This window comes from Pelophylax lessonae (genome assembly GCF_965119305.1).
Source record: "Pelophylax lessonae genome assembly, chromosome: 5".
NCBI classification, from domain to species: domain Eukaryota; kingdom Metazoa; phylum Chordata; class Amphibia; order Anura; family Ranidae; genus Pelophylax; species Pelophylax lessonae.
In genome coordinates, this window is record NC_138772.1 from 434955911 (window position 1) to 434983752 (window position 27842).

Genomic DNA, 27842 nt, shown 5'->3' on the forward strand with positions numbered 1-27842 from the left:
TTGATTATTTAGTTTGTTATTGCTATATTAAAGCACTGCATCTTTATTAATTAAAATATGTCAGTGAATTTCTTATGCTAAAAATATAACATTACAACCACACTGCAGTAAAAAAAAGTCAGGCCAGTGTAATAAAAACAACAATAGTTTCAATAAGTATGTTTAAGGGACTGCAACTTGTTGTCATCTGGTTTTGTGCTATGTAATCTGAGTTTCAGAGAACAGCTATCAGACATTTGATAGGCTGCTATAAGTTTTTCAATTGCCTTAGTGCAATTAGTGCATAAAAGCAATAGCTTCTATTTTCAGATATTGAATGCTATCAATGGGATACAAATAATGGCAACCATAGAAGTTTAGCAAATGGGTCAGTCAGCTAAAGAGGAGGAATGCCAGAGTTAAAAGTCAATCAGCAGGAAGGCTGTAACCTCTGAGTTTTTGGTATCATATCTGGTTGGAGCACACTTCTTGCCACTTCATAGCAGACCTTTTGGTTATTATGAGCATTGGTATCACCTGCTTCTAAAAGAAGATGCTGAAGGAACACGGCAAGAGTTGAGTGCAATATAGATGACTTGGTAAAGCATTGGACAAAGCTGTAATGGCAGTTATGAGTTGTGGGGTTTCTGATGTCACAGAGACCTCTGGGAAAGCTGGTATGTGATGGACAGCTGATCCCTCTCTGTAGGATCTACTGTATTCCAACCACTATGATTTGTCTGTAGATCTAAGTACTCAGTATTTCTTTAAATAGCCAGGAAAGACCTTTGATTAACTTTTGACCTTAGATGCTTTTGGAAACAACAAAAATGCAATAAATTCCTACACATGGAAACAAACCTCACATATACAATCTATACAGTGGGGAAAATAATTATTTGATCCACTGCAGATTTTGTAAGTTTGCCCACTTACAAAGAAACAAAGAGCCTACAATTGTTATCATATGTGTGTGTGTTTTAAATGATAGAGACAGAATATCAGCAAAAAATCCAGAAAAAACCCATGATACAAATATAAATTGAGTTGCAGTTCAGTGAATAAAATAAGTATTTGATCCACAAGCAAAGCATGACTTAGTACTTCTCTAAATCCTTAGGGTTTCTTGGCTGTCACTTGGCAACTCTAAGTTTCTGCTCCCTCCATACCTTTTGTATAGGTTTAAGGTTTGGAAACTGGCTAGGCCACTCCATGATCTTAATGTGCTTCTTCTTGAGTAAATCATTTATTGCCATGGCGGTATGTTTTGGTTCATTGTCATGCTAGAAGACCCATCCATGACCCATTTCCAGTGTTTTGACTGAGCGAAGAAGGTTCTAATTCACGATTTTACAATACATGGCCCCATCTATTGGCCCCTGTGGCAAAATCAGCCTGTACCTTTAGCAGAGAAACAGCCCCAAAGCATAATGTTTCCACCTCTGTGTTTGAGTGCAGGGATGGTGTTCTTAGGTCCATAGTTAGCATTTTGCTTTGTACAGTGAGTAGAGTTAATGCCAAACAGCTCAATTTTGGTCTCATCTGACAACAGCACTTTCTCCCAAAACTTCTCTGAATTGTTTAGATGGTCATTGGCAAACTTCAGACGGGTCTGTACATGTGCCTTCTTAAGGAGGGGTACCTTGTGGGTGCAGCAGAATTTCAATCCATAGTGGTTTGTTTGATGACTGTGGTCCCAACTGCCTTGATATCATTCACAAGCTCCTCCCATGTAGTTCTAGGCTGATCGCTCACTTTTCTCATGATCATCCTTACCCCATGAGGTGAAATCTTGCATGGCGCTCCAGACCGAGGACAAGTGATGGTTATTTTGTATTTCTTCCATTTGCGAATAATCGCTCCAACAGTTGTCTCCCTATTGCCAAGTTTCTTGCTGATGGTCTTGTAGCCTATTCCAGCCTTGTGCAGGTCTACAATCTTGTCCTTTGACAGCTCTTGGTCTTGCCCATAATGGTGAGGTTTGAATGGAAAAATAGGATTCTGTTGAAAGGTGTCTTTTATACACATAACGAGTTGTCGTTAGGAGTACCTTGTTAAACTGACAGAACTAATCTGTGTACCACATGAGCACATACTGTAGCCAGTCTGTGGAAGCCAGAATTATTGTTGGCTGGTAGGGGATCAAATACTTATTTTACTCACTGAACTGCAACTCAATGTATTACATTTGTATCATGCTTTTTTCTTGATTTTTGGTTGATATTCTGTCTCTATCATTTAAATACCCCTATGATACCGATTATAAACCCTTAATTTCTTTGTAAGTGGGCAAACTTACAAAATCTGCAGGGATCAAATATTTATTTTCACCAATGTATGTAGTGAAGAATTTATACCATTCAAGTGTCACTGCAGCAGAATGAAAAACACAGACATCAGTTTGTTTTCATTTTTATGCATCTGAATAATGAAAAGCTGTATTTGCATAAAGTGTGCCTACAGGTGAAAATGGTGTTCTGGTAAGTTTGTCATTTTCATTACAGCTCTGTGTTATTATTGTATGCTGGGAAGAAATGCTGTGTCCGCTCAGTAATCGACTTATGCCGCTAGTCATGTCACTTCGATATGGCATGATATAAACAACTCTATTCAAGCTTATGTCACTTGATAATTCCAAAGGTCAGAACTTCATATCATTTTCCAAATGAGTTTTAACTTGAAATGCTACACCAGTGGTATCTAAAGACTGTGAAGGAGTTTTAAATAATTTGAAGCTGCTGTGTTGGGTTGAGATTATAAAAATAAAATCACCAGTACTAGTTTCTGTTTCAGAGTATTGCAAGGAATAAAGAAAAATAGTCTGTTAAAACATAACACCACTAAGCATTGCCTTACCTAGGAACTGCTGTCGGTTCGCCTGTCTTTTCAGTGCCAGTTTGATTAGATCTGCAGGCACGTTGGGCAATGTAGATACTTCTTCATAGGAACCAATAGCACGCAGGAGAATATCATTGCTCCTCAGCTTCTCAGCCAAATCATCTTCACACTGTGGGTGAAACAGAGATTGACTAATATGTTTAAGAGACCATAAAAATCAGCAATGTGATACACTGTGCATGGTATGATCAGTACCACTTGCCCACAAAAAAAAAAAAAATAAAAAAAATTTGACGTACCTATAAATCCTGTTTTGGAGTACAGTACAGACACAAGAATCAATTAATAGACCATGGGATATATGCCTTGGTCTATAAACCGATTCCTGTGAAAATAAGAGAATTTTTGATTTACCTGAAAATTCCATATCTTTTGGTAAAGTACAGGACACAGAGGGGAGTTCAAAGATCATAGCATACCACCTATGGTTTATGAATCGATTCCTGTGTCCTATACTGTATAATGAAGATATGTATATTTATTTATTGGTACTGCAAAGTTACACATATAGTGTCAATACCCTATTGATCGTAACAAAAAATAAAACTGAACCCTAAACTGTCTACAGTATTAAATACAAAACAAAAAACCAATGCGCTACCAAGAAAAAGGCAATCACTAAAAATAATGAAATGAAATGTGTATAAACTGGATACAGCAGCCAATCTTTGTAGTGTCACCACATAAAAAATAAATAAAGGAATATGGAGGGGTGCTATATCAATAATATAATATTGAAATAATAGTGGAATAGTGAAACAATATTTAGAATGACATAATATAAATCCTGAGCTTCAAAACATATAATATGCATCTAAAAATAAATGATGAAAAAAAGTGCATGTGCAAACAAACAACCCATCAACAAGTGTTACACATTATCCAATGAGAATATAAATAAATCATTATCCAATGAGAATATAAATAAATCATTATCCAATGAGAATATAAATAAATCAAAGTCCCAAAATATATAAATATCATGTAAGATGTTCAAAAAAACAGTGTACAAAATGTGTCCAAGATACACTGTGCAATGGTGATAAGTGAACAATGAAAAGTCTATTGTTTCAAAAATAATGTGATCCAAACAGTGATAAATGTGTCCTTTTCCCCACAACCGATCTCCAACACTGAGTGCAACGGCCGCTCACCTTGGGAGGAATGATAATGCATTTTTATGGGGGTCAATTGTTGGCTGAAGAGGATCACTCCATATATAGTCAAACGCAGCTCATACAAAATAAAATGAGGTTCTCCATAATGTAATATGTAAAATAAAGCTTTAATGTAAACAACAGTCACTTACAATTAAGTAGGAGACAGAAGATGTAGCCTAGGAACCAAACCGAGGGGTCCCAAGAAGATAGCAGCTAGATAATCTGAACTTCCAGTCTCAGCCGTAGACCAGAAGTGACGTCAACCGTTGCATCACAATCACGTGACTTTCTCAAGGGCTTTTAGGCTGGGTGATCATCGCCGGGATAAATAGGCAAGCGATTACCATAGGAACCGCACAACATACTAAACATACACATCACATATTAATCTTCATTTTTCGACATAGAATACCGCTAGGATCCTAAAACCAAAATAGGTTTAAAAATACCTCACATCAAAGATGAGCAAACATAATGGGATTAAATAATTCCACTAATATTCACTATTATATTACTGATATAGCGTCACTCCATATTCCTTTATTCAGGTCTACAGTTTAAACATTCACACCAGTAAAGAGCTAGAGGCAGGCTTTACATGGATGGATTATTCTAAAAGTAAGTAACAGACATTGCACATTTTGAATGATTGAGGGAACAACATGGCATGTGGTAAACCTGACAGATGGCATGTGGTATATCTGGCAACAAAGAATGTGTAATGTCTCTTGGGAAAAAATGAGAAAATTGGAGATTTGTGACAACAGGTATGTGCCAACACATGTCATGGATGGGCGAGATCTCCTCAACAGCAGAAAATATGTGATGGTAGGCTTTCACATGCACCTCAAGAACATAAAAGCCTGGGTTGCCTATTAGGCAAATTTTTCAAATCAGATGGCAAAGTCAAGACTATGCCCACCCCCTTCCCGCCTCCCTTCTAATACCCCTCTTGACTGGTCCATAAGGTCCACACCTTGACTGACCTACAAGGAGGAACTAGTGGAAGTTGGATGACACTTGTCTTTCTCTGCCACAGTTGGAATTTCCATAAAACAAGTGTCCTGGCTTTTTAGAGGCTGCCAGGGTGATTTAGAAAAACAATTAGAGATACCTGAAGGTACCTCTGACTGCATTTCATGAACCATTACCAATTTAAAAAGTATTATATGATGACAGTTCCACTTTTATTTTGCCATGGACCGAGTCTACTATGAAGTAGAATTCAATTACATGAAAAATGAGGCTAGTCAAGAGAACTCTAACAGTTTTCTTTTCATCTTTTATTTTTATTTTATTAATGTTTTACATTGGCTTCTGTGTGTGTAGCCTAAAGTAAGCAGCATATACAACTTCAGAACAAAGTCTACTGTACACTGTATGTCCATCTTGGACAGATTGTATTTTTTGCTTGGCAACCTATTCTTTAAAAAAATGTTCCGTTTCATCTTTCCTATTACACTGAACCACCACCTGTCACACCGTCATCCCTTCAAAGTAGAACTAGAGGCAAAACCTATTCTTTTGAGTTTGGATAGAGGAAGGGAGAGTTAGAACCCTTGTAAGGTTTATTTTGCCATCTTTTTCCTATTGGGGAGATTTACCTTCACTTCCTGTTCCATAGCCAAAGGGGAAGTGAGAGGCAAACCCTGCAAAGTAAGAAAATTACATGGGGACCCACAGGTCACTAGAACTAGTGTCCCCATTGGAAGATTTACCCTTTATTACTTTTCTGGGGACAACCCAAAAAATTTAGATTTTCTTTTACTTTCACTTTAAATGATTTTGGTAAAAAGGATAATTATAGAGGGTGAATCTCCCTAACTGGGGCACAGACAGCAATAAAACTGACAGGTGTTTTAATCCATCTCCCCTCTACCCAAAATTAAAAAAATGTTTTTCCTTTAGTTATACTTTATTTCTCTCTGCTTTTTCTTTCCCCACCACCCGTGCTTTTCTCTTCTCTAATTTTACACTGTTAAAATAAATCAATACAGAAATATTCTTGAGCTCTAATTAACTAATTTCATGCTGTTATGTAAGCAGAAAGTAAAGCTGGCCAAAAATGATAAAACTGTCAAACAGATCTGTGCCTATGATGTCTAGAGGTGGGCGAATGCTTCGGGCCGAGCAAAAGTTCAACATAAACATCGCCAGTTTGCCCGAATTTGCAGGGCGTTTGGCGGGTGCTCCCCTGCCAAATGCTGTGCAATATACTGCACACTGCACAGTGCAATCTAAGCACTGATTGGGGAAAGCTTTGCCCAATCAGGGTGCAGAGAATAGCTGGTTGTTAAGGAGCTGGACGGGATGCTGGCCACCGCATCCTTAACAACCAATGAGCCATCAGCTGTCAATGGGCTTCCCCGCTGACAGCTGATTAAAAGAAAAAAAACATTGCCAGGTATAATAAAAAGTTAAAAATAAAACGTGCCCCTCCCCCCTCCTGAATCTTACCAGGCCACATGCCCTCAACATCGAGAGGGGGTGGGTGCACCTTGTCCCTATGTTGATGGGGACAAGGGCCTCATCCCCACAACCCTGGGCTGTGGTTGTGGGGGTCTGTGAGCAGGGGGCTTATCGGAACTTGGAAGCTCCCTTGAACAAGGGGCCCCCAGATGCCACCCCTTATGTGAATGAGTATGGGGTACACAAGATACATAAAGCGGGCTTCCAGATTCCAATAAGCCCCCTGCCCGCAGACCCCCAAAACCACAGCCCAGGGTAGTGGGGATGAGGCCCGTGTCCCCATCAACATGTGAAAAAAGGTGCTTTAGGGTGGAGTGGGCAGAGCAACACCTACCACAAAGCCCCCCCCCCCGATGTTGAGGGCATGTGGCCTAGTATGGTTCAGTGGGTGTGCTTGCTCATCCCCTCCCCCTTTCCTGGCCTGCCAGGCAGCATGCTTGGATAAAGGTCTGGTATGGATTTTGGGGGGACCCCATGCCATTTTTGTTTTTAAATTTTGACATGGGGTTCCCTTAAAATATATAAAAGGCCCAAAGGGCCTGGTATGGACTGGGGGAGCCCCATGCCACTTTTTTTTTTCCATTTTTCGATTTTTGGCAATAGTATTGTATTGCCAGCAATTTAAATGGCATTTAATTAATTTTTTCCCCTTAGAAATTTCATTTTTTCAGCACGTTCTATACATGCTACAGATACACCATTTTAAAAGCAGACTAAGGGGACCCCTCAGGCACTATATTTAAAGGAATTTTACATTTTTTTTGTTGCATTTTAGGCATCATTAAAATCACTGGTTTCTGTAAAACGATCTTTTTTAAAAACATTTTTGCATTGATACATGTCTCCCGTGGCAGTACCCAGACTCCATACGCTTTATTTTGGCAAATTACTTGCATATAAGCCTTCAAAATGGGGACTTTTGATTTTTAAAGTTCGGGTCCCATAGACTTTTAGTGAGTTCGCCGTTCAGGTCAGAACATTTTCTCTGTTCGGCCCATCTCCAATGATGACCTGAATCTTTATTTATTTTTAATAACAAACATGTTATACTTATGTATTGCTCTGTGCAATAAGTGATGCTCCTCTTCTGGGGTCCCCCACCAGCGTGCCTGGCTTGACCTGCCTTCTGAATACCCCCCTACCAAGCTGCTTGTTTGCCCCTGAGCCCCGCTACCTGCATCCATAAACACAGACAGTGGGGCTTTGCTGTGTCTCCAGCTCCCTCGTCATGTAATTTGATTGCCAGCGGCAGGAGCCTGTGGCTCCCGCTGCTATCAATTTGCCCTATGGGGAAAGAGAGAAAAGAGAAAGCCACTGCTCTTGTGCACCGAGCTGGATCGAGATCAGGCTCAGGTAAGTATGAGGGGGGGCTGGGGGGTTCTGGACACTGAAGGTTTATTACCATAATGCAGAAAATGCATTGAGATAAAAAAAAAAAACTAAATACTTTAGAAGCAATTTAACTGTGCCCTCCAGGTTAAATATCACATTTTGCATTTAGGCCTCAAGCACACTGGACGTTTTTACAGCTGCCATTTTTGACGTCTGCAGCCAGTAAACTCCCCAGCATGTTATCCTGTGTCCAGGAACACATAGGCTGTTATCAGCAGTTTTTGGCCTGGTGTGTTTCCTGGCTGGAAAAAAAAACAGAACTAATGGGTGGTAAGAGGAGTTTTTTAACTGTAAAAACGCTCTAACTCTAATAAAAGCTGTAAATTGCTGAAAAGCACTAAAAAACAAGGCTATTTTGGCGTTAATAAATGTTTTAGAGCCATAAGCTTTTGTGGAAGTATAATTTTGCTAAATAAATAAAGCTAAAAAATGCTACAGCTGAAAAAAGCTAAAAAAAACTCTACTGCAAAAAAGCTGAAAAACTCCTTCTACAGCTTTCTACTGGCGTTTTGATAACTTCCAGTGGCCTCTAAAGTAATTTATGGGACACAGTCTCTGAGTAGTTCCTGTTGTTTCTCTGGGACAGGAAGAAATTCAAACAGGTCAGACAACAAAGAAACAAAAAAGAACTGAAATTAGTTTTAAAGTGGTTCTAAAAGCAGAAGGTTTTTTTATGTTAATACATTCTATGCATTAAGGTGAAAAACATTCTGCATGCAGCTCCCCCCCCCCCCCAGCTAACTTATATACTTACCTGAGCCTGATCTCTATCCCACGATGCGCACAAAAGCAGCGGCTCTAACTTCTCTCTCTCTCTTCATTGGCTCCCACTGCTTTCAATCAAAGGCAGTGAGAAGGGAGCATGGGGCAGGGCCAAGCCACGCTCTGTGTTAAATGGACACATAGAACCAGCTTGGAAGCGAGCATGCACAAGTGCCTCCATAGCAAGTGTGACAAATCCTGTGCCAAAATATACTTACTGCTTGAATACCCCAAGGATCAATTTGAAAAGCCTGTAAGATTATGCTATTCTAGATGATATCAGAGTAATGGGTCTCTTGCAAGATCAAATATTTTTGACCTGTTAAACATAATAGAGGATGCCTTACCATACACCCTCTGCACCTGTGCTGGCATTAAAGAAGTTTTAGGCAGGAAAGCCACTGGTTTTGTAGTTGCCTCCCTGAATTGCAGTGTAGAAATACAATAGGCCACTCTCATCAAGCACAACTAGATTCCAACCAACTGTGAGGAGTACTCTTCTTCTGTAGCTTTCTATCACCACGCTCACTTGAGGGGCATAGCTGACCCCATACAGGATTTTGACAGAAATGCAGATATTCTCCTGCTTCTTTGCAGAGACATCCCAAGGGTACACAAGGCTCGCCAGCAAATCAACAGGCCACATGACCCACCATATGCCCAATGCATAAGTCATCATAGGCAACGTCTGTAATGGTATCGTGCACTGGGACACCATTTTGTCAAGCAACCATCTTGTCTCAGAGAGCAGCCATCACAGGTAAACCAAAAAAGCACTCATTCACCAGCCCCCCCCCTTATCCTAATTAACGTTAGTATGCAAGGCTTCAAAAGAACGCCTTATCTCAAACACACCCTGACAGATGGTAGGACAGGACAGGCTAGGTTGTAGAGCCATAAACAGCAAGCCATTAAGACTGACCAGGCTGGGTCTTAAATAAAACACAGCCCAGATGGTCATTAGAACTGTAATACATTCACACCCAATTCATAATTGTAAACCCAGCCAAGATATGTCTCTAGAAAGTATATATTTGAATGCCAAATAAAATACTGAACGAAACGAGACCATACATGATCCCCCTATCGCACATAGGATAGAAAAGAGCGATAAGATATTTCCTATCTGATAGATATATTCATGTTTGATATAGTTTGAAAGCAAATAACGCGCTGAGTTATAAAATATCAGTTTCAAGAATGTAACCATTACATATTTCCAGATATGAATTCTGGTATAAATCTGTCTAAACGGGAGGTGTCTTGGCATCTTGCTGAGCCTCAGGGCCGCCCATGGCCCCAGTGTTTATTGGTCAAGGACCTCTGGTGACACCCCCTGCGGGTGAGAGAAAAAGAGAGAAGCTAATAAGTTTCTCAGTTCTCATTTTAACATCAAGCAGTAACACTCAAGGGAAGAACCGATCACACATGCTCAGCATCTGGAACTCTGATAATACAAGGACATTGGCTGCAAGTATTTCCATTTCTAATTTATCTATTCTTCTAAATTGCTGAATTGTGTCTCTATTTCTTTGTAATTCATTTTTCTGTAAATATTTTTATTTGCACCAATTTTAACCTTTTTTAGAAAAGTGTTAATTTTGTCTCTAAGCTCTTAACGCAAGCTAACCAAAGAACCTGCCTCTTGAAAGAGCGCTACTGTGTAGAATAAATCCTCTGGACTCTCCTGTCTGCTGTGACAGCGGGTGTTACAGATGATTATTCTAAAGTGATAATTGGTATTTCTAAAATTACGAGCGTCCTCTGGGCTCATCATAACGTAGAGGTGGTAGGAAGAAAAAGGATTAATTGCTTAATTAGCCGGGTGACAATCTCAGCTTGCTGGCATCTAGATTGTGGTTTTGCAAGCTGGACAATCTGTGTGCTGGGTGCAGCTGAGAGTGGCATTGTTACGCAAGTGACGGCAGGGTGTGAGAGTGCCTGGTCTTTGGTCACGAGTTGGATGAGAAGGCCAGGGGTATGATACCCGCTACCGTCACAACGTCTGTCTGGGTAATGTCAGGAAGTCTTTCACAATTTCTTCTTTCAAGATGTGTGTCGTGTCAAATGGTTGCATTATGAGCAGCACCCACATCCCTACCATGTCAAAGAAAGACTTTGCAGCGAAGGCATCCTTCACACAAGGAGATAAAAAGGCCCTTAATTTCTGGGACGATCATGTCGGCACCACAGTGTTCGATGTAACAACTAAAGACAATAAGTGGAAAGCCAACACGGAAGACAAGGAGCTCCTGAAAACGAAGTAAGGAGTTCTTTTAGGACAATACCAACAGCTGGATAGCACCACTACTATGTTGTTCCTCAAGAAAGAAACTACCAAATAATGGTCACAGTGCAGAAGCACACCTTATGTCTTTACGACGCACCCTAAAGAGAAAATCTGTGATGAAAAAACACTTTTGTAGACTCTATGCATATGATATTTGTGAGAAATCATGCTGAGCCTGCACCACTTTTCAAAGAAGGATAGGAATGTTGGTACCTCTCATACTTTGGAGTGTACCATCCTTGCAAGCCAGATCAAATCAGAGTGGTATTTGACTCAAGTGTTCGATGTGAAGGTGTTTACCTCAACAATGTCCTTCTCACAGAGTCTAATCAAAACAATAACCTTATAGAAGTTTTGCTCAGCTTCAGAAAAGAACAAGTTGCTGTCATGGCTGAAATTCAGAAAATGTTCCATCAATCGAGAGGATAACAGAAACATTCTCAGGTTCCTATGGTAATGCAACAATGCCAGCAATGAAGTTATAGACTACCAAATGAAGGTGCATGTTTTCAGCAACAGCCCTTCCTCTGTTGTAGCGATTTATGGGCTGACAAACATGAATTTGTGGAAAAGAGTTTCTATGCAGAGGACAGGCTCAAATCTTACAGAAGAAGAAGCACGTTATCGTCTCAAAAAAACTCATGATATGCTTGCCACTGCCAAGCTCAGGCTTCACAAAATTCTCGAACAGTGACGAGATAATAAAGGCATTTCCCTCTAACAACTATGCTGTTAATATGTAAAGGGATTTGAGCTAGGAACAGATCTTCCCCTACACAGTGTAGCTTTGGATTGCTTTGGGATGTCAAACAAGACACATTCACATTTCAAGCATCAACTTTCGACAAGCCCTTCACAAAGTGAGGAGTTTTGTCTGCTGTGAAAAGCATGTATGATCCTCTATGTTGCATAGTACCCTTTACTGTTCAGAGTAAGATACTTCTTTCTGCAGCTTACTGGCTGGCTGAAAACCCAGATTGGGATACCAAGTTACCCAGAGAGAAACAACAAACAAGGGAATCATAGAATGAGTCCCTGAAACCACTAGAACAACTTTAGATACCACATTCCTACATTTCTACATCCCTAACAAATGCCATCAGAAGAGAAATCTAGGTTGTCTCTGGCGCTTCCATTAAAATAATAGCTGTGGTAGCTTACCTCAGTTAAACATCTAAGAGACAAAGTAAGTGTGGGTTTTGTGCTTGGTAAGGCCAAGCTGATCCCAAAACCAGTACTTACCATTCCAAGGCTTTAATTCTGTGCAGCTGTCTTATCCGTTAAAATTGCAGGGCTTATAAAATGTGAAATAGACACTTTTCACATCTACACAGACAGCATGATAGTGTTAAAAAACATATACAGCCAAATACCCCAGAAGGTTTGCCAATCCCAAACAATGGCACTATGCGCTTATGTCCCTCACCCAGGTGATTGCAACACCCGTGCGGTACCAGCTGCTGCATTTCTGGACATTTCATGGTTACCCCCACCTGATCTCTTGAATGATGACCCCATCACAATTCACATTGATTCAACATTTGAACTCTTTAATCCTGGATCTGACAAGGAAATCAGCACTAATATTGTTACACCTAAGTGAAGTCAAAGATGGGGCTGAATTCTGTTACAGAATGCAATAATATTTAAAACAGTTGTGAGCTCTCTACCTTGTGGTAACAGGACATTTAGAGGTCCTTTTCTGTTTCAGTATGACTGTATCCATGTGCAAAAAGCCTTATTCAAAAATAAGTTAGATGAGTTTGGTGTAGAGGAATGGCCTGCACAGTGCCCTGACCGCAAGCTTAATGAACAGCTTTGAGATAAAATTGAAATGCCAACTGAGATCCAGGTCTTCTTGTCCAAAATCAATAAATGACCTCACACATGCTTAATTAACTGAATGGGCAAAAATGATCATAGACACTCCACAAAGGGGCTTTTCAAAGACCATTGCCATATTATTACTCATGCTTTTGGAATGGGATGTCCAACAAGCTCATGATATGATGCTCACAAATGTTTGGCCATAAAGCTTATCTCCCCTCCATTCTGCTTGTTTTTTTGTGAATATTGTGAATATTGGAGGAGGTGGAAGGGTTAGGAAGAAACTTGAATTTGGGCGGCACAGTAGTGTAGTGGTTAGCACTTTCACCTAGCAGCAAGAGGGTCGCTGGTTTGAATCCCAATCACGACACTACCAGCCTTGAGTTTGCATGTTCTCCCTGTGCCTGCGTATAAAAAACAAAACACAGAGCGCTACGAAGACCTCCAGCATATGAAGGGTGGATGAACAGAACTAATAAGCAGCTGAATCCAGGGAGGGGGGGGAGGGGAGGGAAGGGAAAAAAAAAAACACAGGCAATAAAAAAGGTTGTAGCTGCAAATGGACATAGGCATAAAATGGTACCATACAATAGGGGACAATGGGATACCATAAATAGGTTGATGATCCTAAAAGGGATAAAGTCCGTGGGCACTGAGCTGCTCTTCCACAGATGAGGAGGAAGAATCTGTACAGACAAAAAGAAGAGGGGAGAAGCGCTCTAAGTGCAGACAATTTATTGCAGATAACAAGGCAGGTGATATACACTCACTAGACATGAAGACTGAAAAGCTGTATGTGTCAAAGCAATCCTGCAGCCATCCTCTGGAGGGTGTCCTCTGGTCACAGGAAGCCGTATGCAGTACTGTCACTGGCGGTGGGAGGGAAGAAAGCCGGCTGTCTCCCACAACATCAGCGGTGAGCGGTCAAGCGGCTCGGATCTGCGGTTCCGTGTTGCGAGTGATGGATGGAGGCACTCTCACCCACAGGGATGGTGGGATCTGTCCGATGTGTTACGGCATGCACGACGCGTTTCTGAGCATGCGCGGGGTCCTCTGCACCCGGCGCGCTCTTTCATCAGGTGCTAGAGTGCCGTAGTCTCTGTGGGGCTTTATGTAGTGCTGAACAAGAGGATAATTAGGCACAGCTGAAGTAAGGGGATGGCAACCGCCCACAGCACTGAGCAATAACCTAACCAATCAAACATTTTTGTAGCAATGGGAGAGATTAAAAACAACTTAGAAGTGGAGTATGATCGGTCGGCTGCCCTTAAATACACATGTATGTGGGCTAGACAACCGCTTATCACAGTGATAGCAAACAATTAGGCAATACAAAACATATAATAAATGTAAAATAGGGGTAAGCCTGGGTTCATCAAGGCTTATGAAGAACATGTAAAAACGTTCCAGGTTTAAAACGATACAATTATAAAAATAAAAAAGTTAATAAAAAGCATCTTTAAAAGGTATATTTTAAGAGCTAATGCATAATACCTATACAGGCTGTGGTATGGAGAAACATATAAGCAAATGAAACAATAAAAGGAGGGAGGGGGAGGGGGGGGGTAAAAAAGCCTTATATATTGGATAAGAAAATGGAGGATGGATATAACCCATATATAGGTGTACATATGTATATCCTAATAATTATATTTTCTGTATAAAGGATTTTTATATGGATTACCAACTACGGTACCACATGTATGATATATAGGGGAATAAGCCTTCTGATTGCTCAGTAGGTAAACCTTATAAAGTTTGTATAAAAGATTTATATACCAGAACCAGGGCCAAAGTGTATATATTAAAAAATCATCTGATATGATGTGATGAAAAAATAATAAATAAAGACCAACAGAAAACCCTGATAATAATTATAAGATAGTGTGCACGTCTAATTCTTCATTTAACCCTCGAGGAGCGAGAACATCTAACGTATAGATCCAGAAAGTCTCTCGCATACATAATTTGGAAAATCGTTCTGCAGGATTGCTTTGACACATACAGCTTTTCAGTCTTCATGTCTAGTGAGTGTATATCACCTGCCTTGTTATCTGCAATAAATTGTCTGCACTTAGAGCGCTTCTCCCCTCTTCTTTTTCCCTGTGCCTGCGTGGGTTTCCTCCGGGTACTCCGGTTTCCTCCCACACTCCAAAGACATGCTGGTAGGTTAATTGGATCCTGTATAAAATTGGCCTTACTATGTGTATGTATGAATGTGAGTTAGAGACCTTAGATTGTACGCTCCTTGAGGGCATGGACTGATGTGAATGTGCAATGTATATGTAAAGAGCTGCGTAAATAGACAGAGCTACATAAGTACGTGAAATAATAATAATAATGATAGAATTTAGCTCTTCCCAGTCTAGTGCACAGTAACACTTCAGAAAGTAACAGATCCCAACTAATGAGGCAGGTTGTGCCTCCACCATATTACCCACTAGTAAAAAAAAAAAAAAAAAAAAAAAAAGCTACTGTATGTTTGTGTCTAAGGCTCCATGTACACGGGACGCTGGAAATGGCCGTTTAGGAGCAATTGGGCGTTTTTTTCAGAAGCCCCTGAACCCATCTACATTTTATCTTATCTGTCCATGTACACCAGGTCGTTTACAGTCATTTGCAGGCAGTTGCGTTCAGGGACTGTTTTTAGAACGCAATTATTTACGTTCGAACGTGTGTTTCCCGGCGTTTCAAACGCACAAACGCGTCTGAACGCGTCCGAACGCGATGACCCGCGTTTAGCGTTCGCATTTTTCCATTTTAAAGGGGAATAATTTTTTTGACCTCTAGGAACGCTTCTAAACGCAAACGCCCGCAAACGCCGCTAAACGCCCGCTAAAAGCGGGTACAAACGCGACCGAACGGACGTTTCAAACGTCCTAGAAATTCCAGCTTTCAAAGGGACTTTTAACAACGTCCCGTGTACATGGAGCCTAAGACGAAAAAACAATACACACATTTCTAAACATTACTATTGTCCACATTGGATAGTGAGGAAAAGGGGCAATAATAGTTATAGGCATGAAATCAAACACCTGATCTATGATTATATGTAAAACTACTAGTCTTCAAACAGAATAATCCTTCCAGTTGACTATTATATGCTGAGAAAGCTTTTTTAAATCAACACATACCTATGTACACGTATTGTATATTTTCCAGTATGCAATTAGAGAGAAAAATGTAAACTTCATACTGCACTTAAAAATGCATATAGTGTATGTAGTTTCAGTATGCAATTTAATGTGTATCTAAAAACTCTATATTTTTTGTCCGTTACTATTTCCTGTCTAAGAAAGACAACAGAAAGAAATACATCTCTCCAAAGTGACAAGATTTACCCTTTTAGAAAGTTGGCACTGTAAAAAGTGTCTCTATTGGAAAATCCCCCCCCCCCCCCCCCTTCCCTTGCAATGACAGCTGTAAAATGTAGCAATTTCCATTACTTCCTCTCCCAAGGACAATAGTCAGCAAGGCAAATAGGGAGGGGTAAATTTCCACCGTAAGACACTAACATCAATAAAAAACCTGGTTGGGGTTATTATTCTTCTCTATACAATTCATCACTTAAACAACAAAAAAAAGTGGCTATAGAGAAACTTCAATGTGTTTAATTTATTATTTGCTGGACAGCTCCATTCAAAATCTTTGGCATTTTTTTTTTTTAAAGTTATACATAAAAAAACGCAAAATGTCTGTATTAAGAGGCACTTGTAGACATGACTTATACATTTTACTTGGAATTCATTATACCTTTAGTGTGCATAAATAAAAAAACAAATACAAACTAAAAGGGTGCTAGGGGGAGTTTTGCTTAAGGGATTGATCTAGAATTGACATCACAGTTACAACTACAAAATATTATAGCATAAGTAGAATCTCACATACCCAAAACATACCATTTAACGTGTGCCAAAGAAAAAGAGCAAAACATTAGAAATACATAGTTCAAACAAACACAAAAGTTATAAAATCATTGCAGAAAGGTTTTACAAATCCCTACACAGCAAGTGCGAAGAATGGCTAGGCAAAGGGTGAAATATTCAGAAATGAATTAAACTGCATATTAGTAATGGCTACTGTCCTGTAAAGAGCCCATAGAAGCAGTCTGCTTCCAGAAGCCTAATGAAGCAATTCATCCAAATGAAGCAGGCACATTTTTTTTTAACTTTACATACTTAATGAATTTAATTAATGTTTTTTGTTTTAATTTTTTTTTTTTTTTTCCTGAAGTTTTATTTTACCACAAGCAACTAATAACTTACCATTTTTATTTGGTGCTTCATTTTTTTTGGAGCACAACTTATTTCTGTCTCCTAACCAGTCAACATAGGGATGCTCAATCAGTCTTGGTTGGTGTACATCGCTTCCGGTCACCATAAAAAGGCCACTAGTCCATCTCAGCCTATCACTGCACCTGATGAAGTTGCTTATACAGCAACACACGTAGAACCTTTGGTCACCAGTCCCAATGATATTGTCCACCATTTTGCACTAATCCAGGAGACACAATCTCTCCTTTTTACTCACAGGCTTGGAACACATAGTTTGGGGATCAGGTTCACAAACATATTATTATGCTCATACATCTATACATTTTATTTATTTTATTTATTTCAGGTACTTGTATAGCGCCGTCAATTTCTGCAGCACTTTACATATACATTGTACATTCACATCAGTCCCTACCCTCAAGGAGCTTACAATCTAAGGTACCTAACTGACATTCATACATACACATACCAGGGCCAATTTAGACAGGAGCCAATTAACCTACCAGCATGTCTTTGGAGTGTGGAAGGAAACCCCAGTACCCGGAGGAAACCCACACAGGCACAGGGAGAACATGCAAACTCCAGGCAGGTAGTGTCGCTTGGTTGGGATTCGCACCAGTGACCCTTTTGCTGCTAGGCGAAAGTGCTAACCACTACACCACTGTACCACCCTGCATATATAATATATATATATATATGTGTATGTATGTATATATATATATATATAGTATTCCGCCTGGGATGTATGTTTTTATTGGCGGATTATATAATACAATATCATATGTTTATTCACTGACACGGGACAGTTCAACTCAGGGCTTAATTTGCATTCTTTTGCAGTTGATACTAAAGTACAGCAACTAGTTTATAGATATTTATTAGGGTTTTTTGAGTGTTTTCAAATGTTTTCATCTTGTAGGTTTTTTTCTTGGGTTTGCCTTTAGTGTTGAGCGAACACGGACTGTATTATTCGTGTTCGTACCGAATAATTGGATTTTTTGTACCCGAACACGGACACGGACACTTTACTGTATGTTCGGGTAAAAATCCGTGTTCGGTCGTTTTATTTCCGGGTTTTGCATGCTTTGGCGCTCTTTTCATGGCGGGCTTTCAACAGCCAATCAACGATCGTTTAACTGGTGTGCCTTAAGCCATCCCAGCCATGCCTGCAAATGTCTCAGTAGCTGTGATTGGCCGTCTGAAGCATGTGACCAAGTCTTTATAAGTTCGAGGCAGCCGCAGCGGCGTCATTATGCTGCTTAGATTCAGGGACAGAGCACACATCAATGTGCTGGCTGCTGATTAGGGAAAGATAGGCAGGAAAAAACCATTTGTGTCCGGATAGAATTGAGGGACAGGTCGGAGTGTTTAGGCAGGGCGAGTTGTAGGCATTTTAGGGATAGAGTCTGCTGAATTATATAGGGTCAGTGTCTTCTACAAACTACAATCGATATTGCTGTGTGGGGGGTGGGGTCTGCACTCAATCCTGATCTACGATCTCTTCTCAATCCTGTTAGGGACAGAGTCTGCTGAATTTTAGGGAAACTGTGTTCTACAAACTACAATCGATATTGCTGTGTGGTGTGGGATTGGAGATAGGCAGGTGTCAGTGATCCACATCCATTTTTCTGTGTGTGAGCTGCAGTGAACACAATCTTTTTGGGCTGCAGTGAACACAATCTTTTTGGGCTGCAGTGAACACAATCTTTTTGGGCTGCAGTGAACACAATCTTTTTGGGCTGCAGTGAACACAATCTTTTTGGGCTGCAGTGAACACAATCTTTTTGGGGTGCAGTGAACAAAATCTTTTTGGGGTGCAGTGAACACAATCCTTTTTGGTGTGCAGTGAACACAATCTTTGTGGGGTGCAGTGAACAAAATCCTTTGTGGGGTGCAGTGAACCCCTCTGGGGATCAGTTAAATTGGGGGATAGTCTGTGTTGGTACGTGTGAGAGAGATCCACCTTTCCAAGTTGTTGGGGTTCATCTCATACTTCTGAAGGTTTGAGGGTGCTGCCTGTTCCATACTCCCCCTACTCCTAGCCTTTTAGGGGTACAAACAATAGTAATTGGGGCCTAGTGTGGTTGTGTACGTGTGATATACATACACTTTTTTGGGATCATATTTTCTATTCCGCTATTTAATCAAAAACCTTTGGGGATCAGTTAAATTGGGGGATAGTCTGTGTTGGTACGTGTGAGAGAGATCCACCTTTCCAAGTTGTTGGGGTTCATCTCATACTTCTGAAGGTTTGAGGGTGCTGCCTGTTCCATACTCCCCCTACTCCTAGCCTTTTAGGGGTACAAACAATAGTAATTGGGGCCTAGTGTGGTTGTGTACGTGTGATATACATACACTTTTTTGGGATCATATTTTCTATTCCGCTATTTAATCAAAAACCTTTGGGGATCAGTTAAATTGGGGGATAGTCTGTGTTGGTACGTGTGAGAGAGATCCACCTTTCCAAGTTGTTGAGGTTCATCTCATACTTCTGAAGGTTTGAGGGTGCTGCCTGTTCCATACTCCCCCTACTCCTAGCCTTTTAGGGGTACAAACAATAGTAATTGGGGCCTAGTGTGGTTGTGTACGTGTGATATACATACACTTTTTTGGGATCATATTTTCTATTCCGCTATTTAATCAAAAACCTTTGGGGATCAGTTAAATTGGGGGATAGTCTGTGTTGGTACGTGTGAGAGAGATCCACCTTTCCAAGTTGTTGGGGTTCATCTCATACTTCTGAAGGTTTGAGGGTGCTGCCTGTTCCATACTCCCCCTACTCCTAGCCTTTTAGGGGTACAAACAATAGTAATTGGGGCCTAGTGTGGTTGTGTACGTGTGATATACATACACTTTTTTGGGATCATATTTTCTATTCCGCTATTTAATCAAAAACCTTTGGGGATCAGTTAAATTGGGGGATAGTCTGTGTTGGTACGTGTGAGAGAGATCCACCTTTCCAAGTTGTTGGGGTTCATCTCATACTTCTGAAGGTTTGAGGGTGCTGCCTGTTCCATACTCCCCCTACTCCTAGCCTTTTAGGGGTACAAACAATAGTAATTGGGGCCTAGTGTGGTTGTGTACGTGTGATATACATACACTTTTTTGGGATCATATTTTCTATTCCGCTATTTAATCAAAAACCTTTGGGGATCAGTTAAATTGGGGGATAGTCTGTGTTGGTACGTGTGAGAGAGATCCACCTTTCCAAGTTGTTGGGGTTCATCTCATACTTCTGAAGGTTTGAGGGTGCTGCCTGTTCCATACTCCCCCTACTCCTAGCCTTTTAGGGGTACAAACAATAGTAATTGGGGCCTAGTGTGGTTGTGTACGTGTGATATACATACACTTTTTTGGGATCATATTTTCTATTCCGCTATTTAATCAAAAACCTCTGGGGATCAGTTAAATTGGGGGATAGTCTGTGTTGGTACGTGTGAGAGAGATCCACCTTTCCAAGTTGTTGGGGTTCATCTCATACTTCTGAAGGTTTGAGGGTGCTGCCTGTTCCATACTCCCCCTACTCCTAGCCTTTTAGGGGTACAAACAATAGTAATTGGGGCCTAGTGTGGTTGTGTACGTGTGATATACATACACTTTTTTGGGATCATATTTTCTATTCCGCTATTTAATCAAAAACCTTTGGGGATCAGTTAAATTGGGGGATAGTCTGTGTTGGTACGTGTGAGAGAGATCCACCTTTCCAAGTTGTTGGGGTTCATCTCATACTTCTGAAGGTTTGAGGGTGCTGCCTGTTACATACTCCCCCTACTCCTAGCCTTTTAGGGGTACAAACAATAGTAATTGGGGCCTAGTGTGGTTGTGTACGTGTGATATACATACACTTTTTTGGGATCATATTTTCTATTCCGCTATTTAATCAAAAACCTTTGGGGATCAGTTAAATTGGGGGATAGTCTGTGTTGGTACGTGTGAGAGAGATCCACCTTTCCAAGTTGTTGGGGTTCATCTCATACTTCTGAAGGTTTGAGGGTGCTGCCTGTTCCATACCCCCCCTACTCCTCATCTAGCCTTTTAGGGGTACAAACAATAGTAATTGGGGCCTAGTGTGGTTGTGTACGTGCGAGATACATACACTTTTTTTGATCATATTTCCTATTCCGCTATTCAATAAAAACCTTTGAGGATCAATTGAATTGCGGGATAGTCTGTGTCGGTACGTGTGAGAGAGATCCACCTTTCCAAGTTGTTGGGGTTCATCTCATACTTCTGAAGGTTTGAGGGTGCTGCCTGTTCCATACCCCCCCTACTCCTCATCTAGCCTTTTAGGGGTACAAACAATAGTAATTGGGGCCTAGTGTGGTTGTGTACGTGCGAGATACATACACTTTTTTTGATCATATTTCCTATTCCGCTATTCAATAAAAACCTTTGAGGATCAATTGAATTGCGGGATAGTCTGTGTCGGTACGTGTGAGAGAGATCCACCTTTCCAAGTTGTTGGGGTTCATCTCATACTTCTGAAGGTTTGAGGGTGCTGCCTGTTCCATACCCCCCCTACTCCTCATCTAGCCTTTTAGGGGTACAAACAATAGTAATTGGGGCCTAGTGTGGTTGTGTACGTGCGAGATACATACACTTTTTTTGATCATATTTCCTATTCCGCTATTCAATAAAAACCTTTGAGGATCAATTGAATTGCGGGATAGTCTGTGTCGGTACGTGTGAGAGAGATCCACCTTTCCAAGTTGTTGGGGTTCATCTCATACTTCTGAAGGTTTGAGGGTGCTGCCTGTTCCATACCCCCCCTACTCCTCATCTAGCCTTTTAGGGGTACAAACAATAGTAATTGGGGCCTAGTGTGGTTGTGTACGTGCGAGATACATACACTTTTTTTGATCATATTTCCTATTCCGCTATTCAATAAAAACCTTTGAGGATCAATTGAATTGCGGGATAGTCTGTGTCGGTACGTGTGAGAGAGATCCACCTTTCCAAGTTGTTGGGGTTCATCTCATACTTCTGAAGGTTTGAGGGTGCTGCCTGTTCCATACTCCCCCCTACTCCTCATCTAGCCTTTTAGGGGTACAAACAATAGTAATTGGGGCCTAGTGTGGTTGTGTACGTGTGATATACATACACTTTTTTTGGATCATATTTTCTATTCCGCTATTTAATTTAACTGGGCCTCCATGCGAGACCTGTGTGCCTTGTTGCGCTGTTTTGAGTACTCCACCAACATGGCCAGTGGCAATGACGCCGTTCTCAGCTTAACTATCCCACTTCTATGCCTCCTTGAAAAAACAATTCGGGCGATGATGGAAGAGGATGTGGCACAGGATGAGGAGGAGGAGGAGGATGAAGAGGTAACATTTCCAAGGCTTTCAGGGCAGTCATTCGCAAGGGGCTCCGAGGGTGGGTTCCTGCACACGCAAACGCCAGGGACGCAATTGTCCAGCAGGGGCACAGTTCTGGAGGATGAGGAGGATGAGGAGGAGGAGGAGCTGGAGGAGGAGATGGAACCATGTTCACAGCAGGGTGGCACCCAGGCCAGCTCATGGCCATCACTGGTGCGTGGCTGGGGGGATACAGAGGACACGGACCATACACCTCCCACAGAGGACAGCCTTTCGTTGCCTCTGGGCAGCCTGGCACACATGAGCGATTACATGCTGCAGTGTCTCCACAACGACCGCCGAGTTGCCCACATTCTAACTTGTGCTGATTACTGGGTGGCCACGCTGCTGGATCCCCGTTACAAGGACAACGTACCGTCCTTAATTCACTCACTGGAGCGCGATCGCAAGATGCGCGAGTACAAGCGCACGCTGGTAGACGCCATGCTGCTGGCATTCCCATCTGACAGCGGGGCCACAGTGGAAGCACAAGGCAGAGGAGGAGGAGGAGGAGGTCGCCAACGCAACCAGGGCACCGCCAGCACCTCAGAAGGCAGGGTTAGCATGGCCGAAATGTGGAAAAGCTTTGTCAGCACGCCACAACAAACAGCAGCACCAGCAGCTCAGATGGAACGTCTTAGCAGGAGGCAGCATTTTACCAACATGGTGGAGCAGTATGTGTGCACACGCCTACATGTAGTGAATGACGGGTCTGCCCCCTTCAACTTCTGGGTCTCCAAATTGGGCACATGGCCTGAGCTTGCCCTTTACGCCTTGGAGGTGCTGGCGTGCCCTGCAGCCAGTGTATTATCTGAACGGGTATTTAGCACGGCTGGGGGCGTTATAACAGACAAGCGCAGCCGCCTGTCCAGAGACAATGTGGACAAGCTCACGTTCATTAAAATGAACCAGGCATGGATCCCACGGGACTTTTCCGTACCTTATGCAGAATAGCAATGGATACCGACCTTACCCACCCATTGTTCCATTTTTGCTCTTTCTCACTCTTTTGGGGTGTACCCTCATTTAAAATTTTTGAAAAGAAGCAGTGTTGGCTACCTCGTCCTCCTCCTCAGGGCCAGATTAATGTAGGGGCTATTGGAGCTGCAGCTCCAGGCCCCTACCTTTTATATAGGCCCCGGGTTGGCCATATTCACTGTTACCGCTCTTCTGTCACTTGTAAACACAGAAGTCTGGCTTCTATGCTCGCTTCCCCAGGCAGCACCCTCAGAACCTCCCCACACAGCGTGAAGGCCGGACAAGGAGGGACAGTTGGCGATGCATGGATGTGTTTATGGGCTTCAGAGACAGCATCCCATGTTGAATTAGGCATGCATGGCTGCACCCTTCCTCCTCTGGGTGCATGGCAAGGCACGGCCCTAAGGCCCTTCAAAATCCTCAGCACCAAGCCCATGATGCTGTTAATCCGGCCCTGGTCCTCCTCCACCGCCGCTTCCACCTACACCGCCCATAGGTGTGCGCAGCCTATTGCATTAAGGTGTGCACCCCAAAGTTGAAATACACATGCATGTGTTTGCCAGCAGGGAGAGTAATGTATCGGGGCCATGTACCTGTAGGCAAGGAGAAATAGAGCAGAGCAGGTCCCAGGGAGATCTTTCCCATCTCCTCACTGGCAATGCTATGTGCCCTAGGTGATTAGGGTGTGCCCAGGCACACCCAGCACACCCTGTGCGCACGCCTATGTCACCGCCACATCCACCACCACCTTAACCTCCCTCCTACTCCATATGGGCCTCGTCCTTCAGAGATGAAGAAGAACATTGTTTTATTTTTCTGTTTTTTTTTGTTGTTTTAAGTTATTTCCCTATCCACATTTGTTTGCAGAGCACTTGCCATGCTCTTAATTACGTTTTGCTGCCATTTGCAGCACTCTAGCCCTTTCCTTTGGTGTTTTAGAGCCATTTTAGTGCCTTAAAGTTCGGGTCCCCATTGACTTCAATGGGGTTCGGTGTCCGGGAAAAGTTCGGTAAAAGTCCGGGACACGGACCCGGACTTTTTTTTAAAGTTCGGCCGAACCCGTCGAACACGGACATCTAGGTGTTCGCTCAACCCTATTTGCCTTACTATTGTATTGTGTTCTGTTACTTTTTCATACATTTTTGTGTTGCAGATAATTGTCTTTTTAGGGTACTCTATTGTGTATATTATGCTTTCCCCTGTCTGCACACTGCTGGTTTGCTTAGGTGTATTATTGTCGCCAGGAGCATGTAGCACTCCTGATCCTTGATAGCTACTGGTCTCAATCCAGCATCCTGGTTTTAGCTGTAACACATTCTCCCTGTCTGATTGATTAATGTGGCCAGTCTCTGGGTGGAGACTAAACCTGATTTAAGCCAGCAAAGCCTGTAGTCCTATGCTTATGATACTGCGTTTGTAACATGTGCTGCAATCTCCATGTTTGTCTGCCTTGTCTGCTAGTTTTGTATTCCCTTGTTGATGATCTCTGTTCAGATATCAACTACTCTCTGAACTCTGCTTATCTTTTGGCTATGGATTTGGCCCTGGCTATTCTGAACCTTGTCTGCCTTGTATCTGGACTGTCATTGAACCACTCTGCCTGTCTACCAACTGCAAATACATGTTTTCTGTGCTCGGTTTGCGTGGTAGTAACCAAGTACCGGTAGGCCTGCTTTCCTTAGGGGAAAGGGGGCTGCTATAGGTAAAAAATACAGAAGCCAGCTATATTGCCTGACCACCTGCGTTAGGGGTAAACGTGACAATTTTCCTCGCCTACACAATGTTTAACCAATTGACCAAATCTTCACACTGGAATTGATATAACTTGGCATTATTCACAAAATATCTTTTCATATATATATATATATATTTTTTTTTTTTTTTTGCTTGTACAATCCACTGACCAAATCTGCACACTGGAATTGATATAACTTGGCATTATTCACAAAATATCTTTTGATATATATATATATATATATATATATATATTTTTTTTTTTTGCTTGTACAACACGGATAGCATAAGGTGGTAAACAATTGCACTCTGCTTGTACGGTATCCTTTGGGGCTGTGTTTTTTTTTTTAGCCTACTGGAAATATAGAAGCTTTTTTACATAATTTAGAATCCAACTGGCAGGATAAACTGCATACGATATTTCAAGCCAACTCTACTCCTCGTTCAAAGAGATTTATATAGTAAATTACAAAATAAACACACTAAATTTTCCTAACTACAGTGAAATATATGGAGTTTAGAACTGTATTTGAAAGAACAGATTTTCCCTAGAGGCATTAGAGTACATATTTTTCTGTCCTGGGAGGTGTCTAAAGAACTTAAACAGAAATGAGAGCAGAGTCTAAGTAAATGTTCAGAATAATGGATTAACTTTTTTTTTTTTACCATAATAGATTCCTTCTTACACCTAATAAAAATGATATATGTGAATTGAGTAAAGAGTTGAAAAAACTGTAGTCTCAGAGAGCAGTTCAAAGTTTTCTGAGCCAGTTACAGGGAGATATGAAGACAATAGAGAGTGATATTATTGATGGCAGGAGACAAATATTCGAGAGAAGGATAGAGCTGATATTGCCGCAGGCTGTGCATATAGGTGGAAACAAAGGCAAATTAGGGAGAGGTGGTGTATGACAAGGTAAGGCTGATGGTGAGGGGCTAATGCCTGGCATAGACATGGAGAGTGAGCTATTATCTGGAAAAGACGCAGTAAAGGAACCAGAAGAGGTGGCCACAAACACAGGGCTCAGAGTCAAGGAGGACAAAACCCTTCACACAAGCGTCACAAGACAATAGACAGAGGAAAGGAATGGATATAGGCAGAAAAAAACAGAGGGATGAATATATTTTTGAGCAGCAAAAAGTTGCACAATTGAATATTAATTTATCAAGCATGTCATTGTCTGAAATTGAATAGAGGGTCTTACATAAGAGTCTTTCTTTCTCAACCTTTAGTTTGGTTAAACTCATATTCTTTAAGGACATTTTTTTTTTTTGAGTATAAAATTGAAATATGCAGAAAGTTCTTGGGTAGAACAGCTGACATTGAACATGGATGATATAGACAGCCAATTCTTTCAGGATTCATTTCTTTATGACAGGAAAGATTAATAGAAAGCTGCAAAGGTCCCAGATAATCAGAAACCCCCATGCCACTATAACTTAACTGAATGTTTGACCTGCAATAAAATAGTTTCATGATCCTGTTTCTTCAGAAGTAAAAAGCATACCTACTAGAAATATGATGAGAGGGAACCTAACTCAAGAAGAAGACAAAGGCATTATGTTAACCTCTTGAGGAGGGCAGACTTCCTAATTAAAGAAGCAGACAAAGAGGGTAAATTGGTGGCATGGCCCAAGATGCACCAACCTAATAATACGGCACATTACAGGCGGTAAACCTACATATAAGAAAAAAAATCTATTTCTACTTGCAGCCAGAGTGGATAACGAAATTTCATAATGTGAGCCATAATATATTACAGTTCATTTTCCTATTACTCCTATTTCTTATGTAGACAAAAGTTCACAAAAATCATATAAGCCTTCCTAGCTGACCCACTGTTTCAGGAAAAGGGAGGCTAACTGAAACCTTTTTTGTTTCTTTTTACAGCTCTATATTTTAATCTTTCCTCTTATGTTAGAGACTCTGTGCCACTTTTGCCAGATCTGGAAGAACTGTCACTATCCCCCAGGAACTCTTTTGGTTGCATGTAATGTGGAGTCACTGTACACTAATATTTGTCAATGAGCAGCTATAGATAGAGCAAAATACATTTAAAATATAGACTCTCAGTCAAACTTCCACCTACATTAATTTATTTTAGAACAATGGTTTTTATACTGAAACATAATTATTTTGTGTTTGATGGCATGCTTTTTTTTTTTTTTTACAGATTTTGGGTGTAGCAATGGGGGCAAAGTGTGCTCTATCTGTGGCCAACCTCTTTTTTTGGGATGGTGGGAGAGTAAGACTGTGTTCAGTGACAGGTATGCAATTTACCACTTTTATGGACTGGTTCATGTTAACTTTGTTGTCAATTTATTAATAAGTTGCATTTAATAATCTTACAATATTTCCATTTGGTTATAAAGATACAATTGATGGAAGATGGCGATAGTCATTCCTGCATATAGAAAACCTATGTCAGTAAACAGCTACTGTATTTGCATTGCCAAAGCTTCCATATGAATTCCCAAAGCTTCCATATGAATGGTTTACAGAATAATTTTCCAGTGGGACAATTTCTATGCTTGAGAAAATGTTGCACAGAAACATCAACTTTTTTTAGAACAGGCAAGGGATCTTATGATTTAGTTCTGATAACCTAAAATCCTCAAACAGATCAACAAGCTTTTGTGAGAGACCAACAGAGTGATCACACAAAATAACTTAGACCAAAACATACATATTATGCCTTTGAGCATGTGTTGCAATTATCAA

The 27842-nt window shown here is 41.1% G+C and overlaps 1 protein-coding gene across 1 annotated transcript in view; it reads right to left on the bottom strand.

Moving 5' to 3' along the window:
* ASPH (aspartate beta-hydroxylase) overlaps positions 1-27842 on the bottom strand; it is a 396229-nt gene that overhangs the window by 79109 nt on the left and 289278 nt on the right. Inside the window, exon 17 of the mRNA XM_082258996.1 lies at positions 2836-2986. Within this exon, the coding sequence (XP_082115122.1) occupies positions 2836-2986 (151 nt within the window). The remainder of the gene's footprint in view (positions 1-2835; positions 2987-27842) is intronic.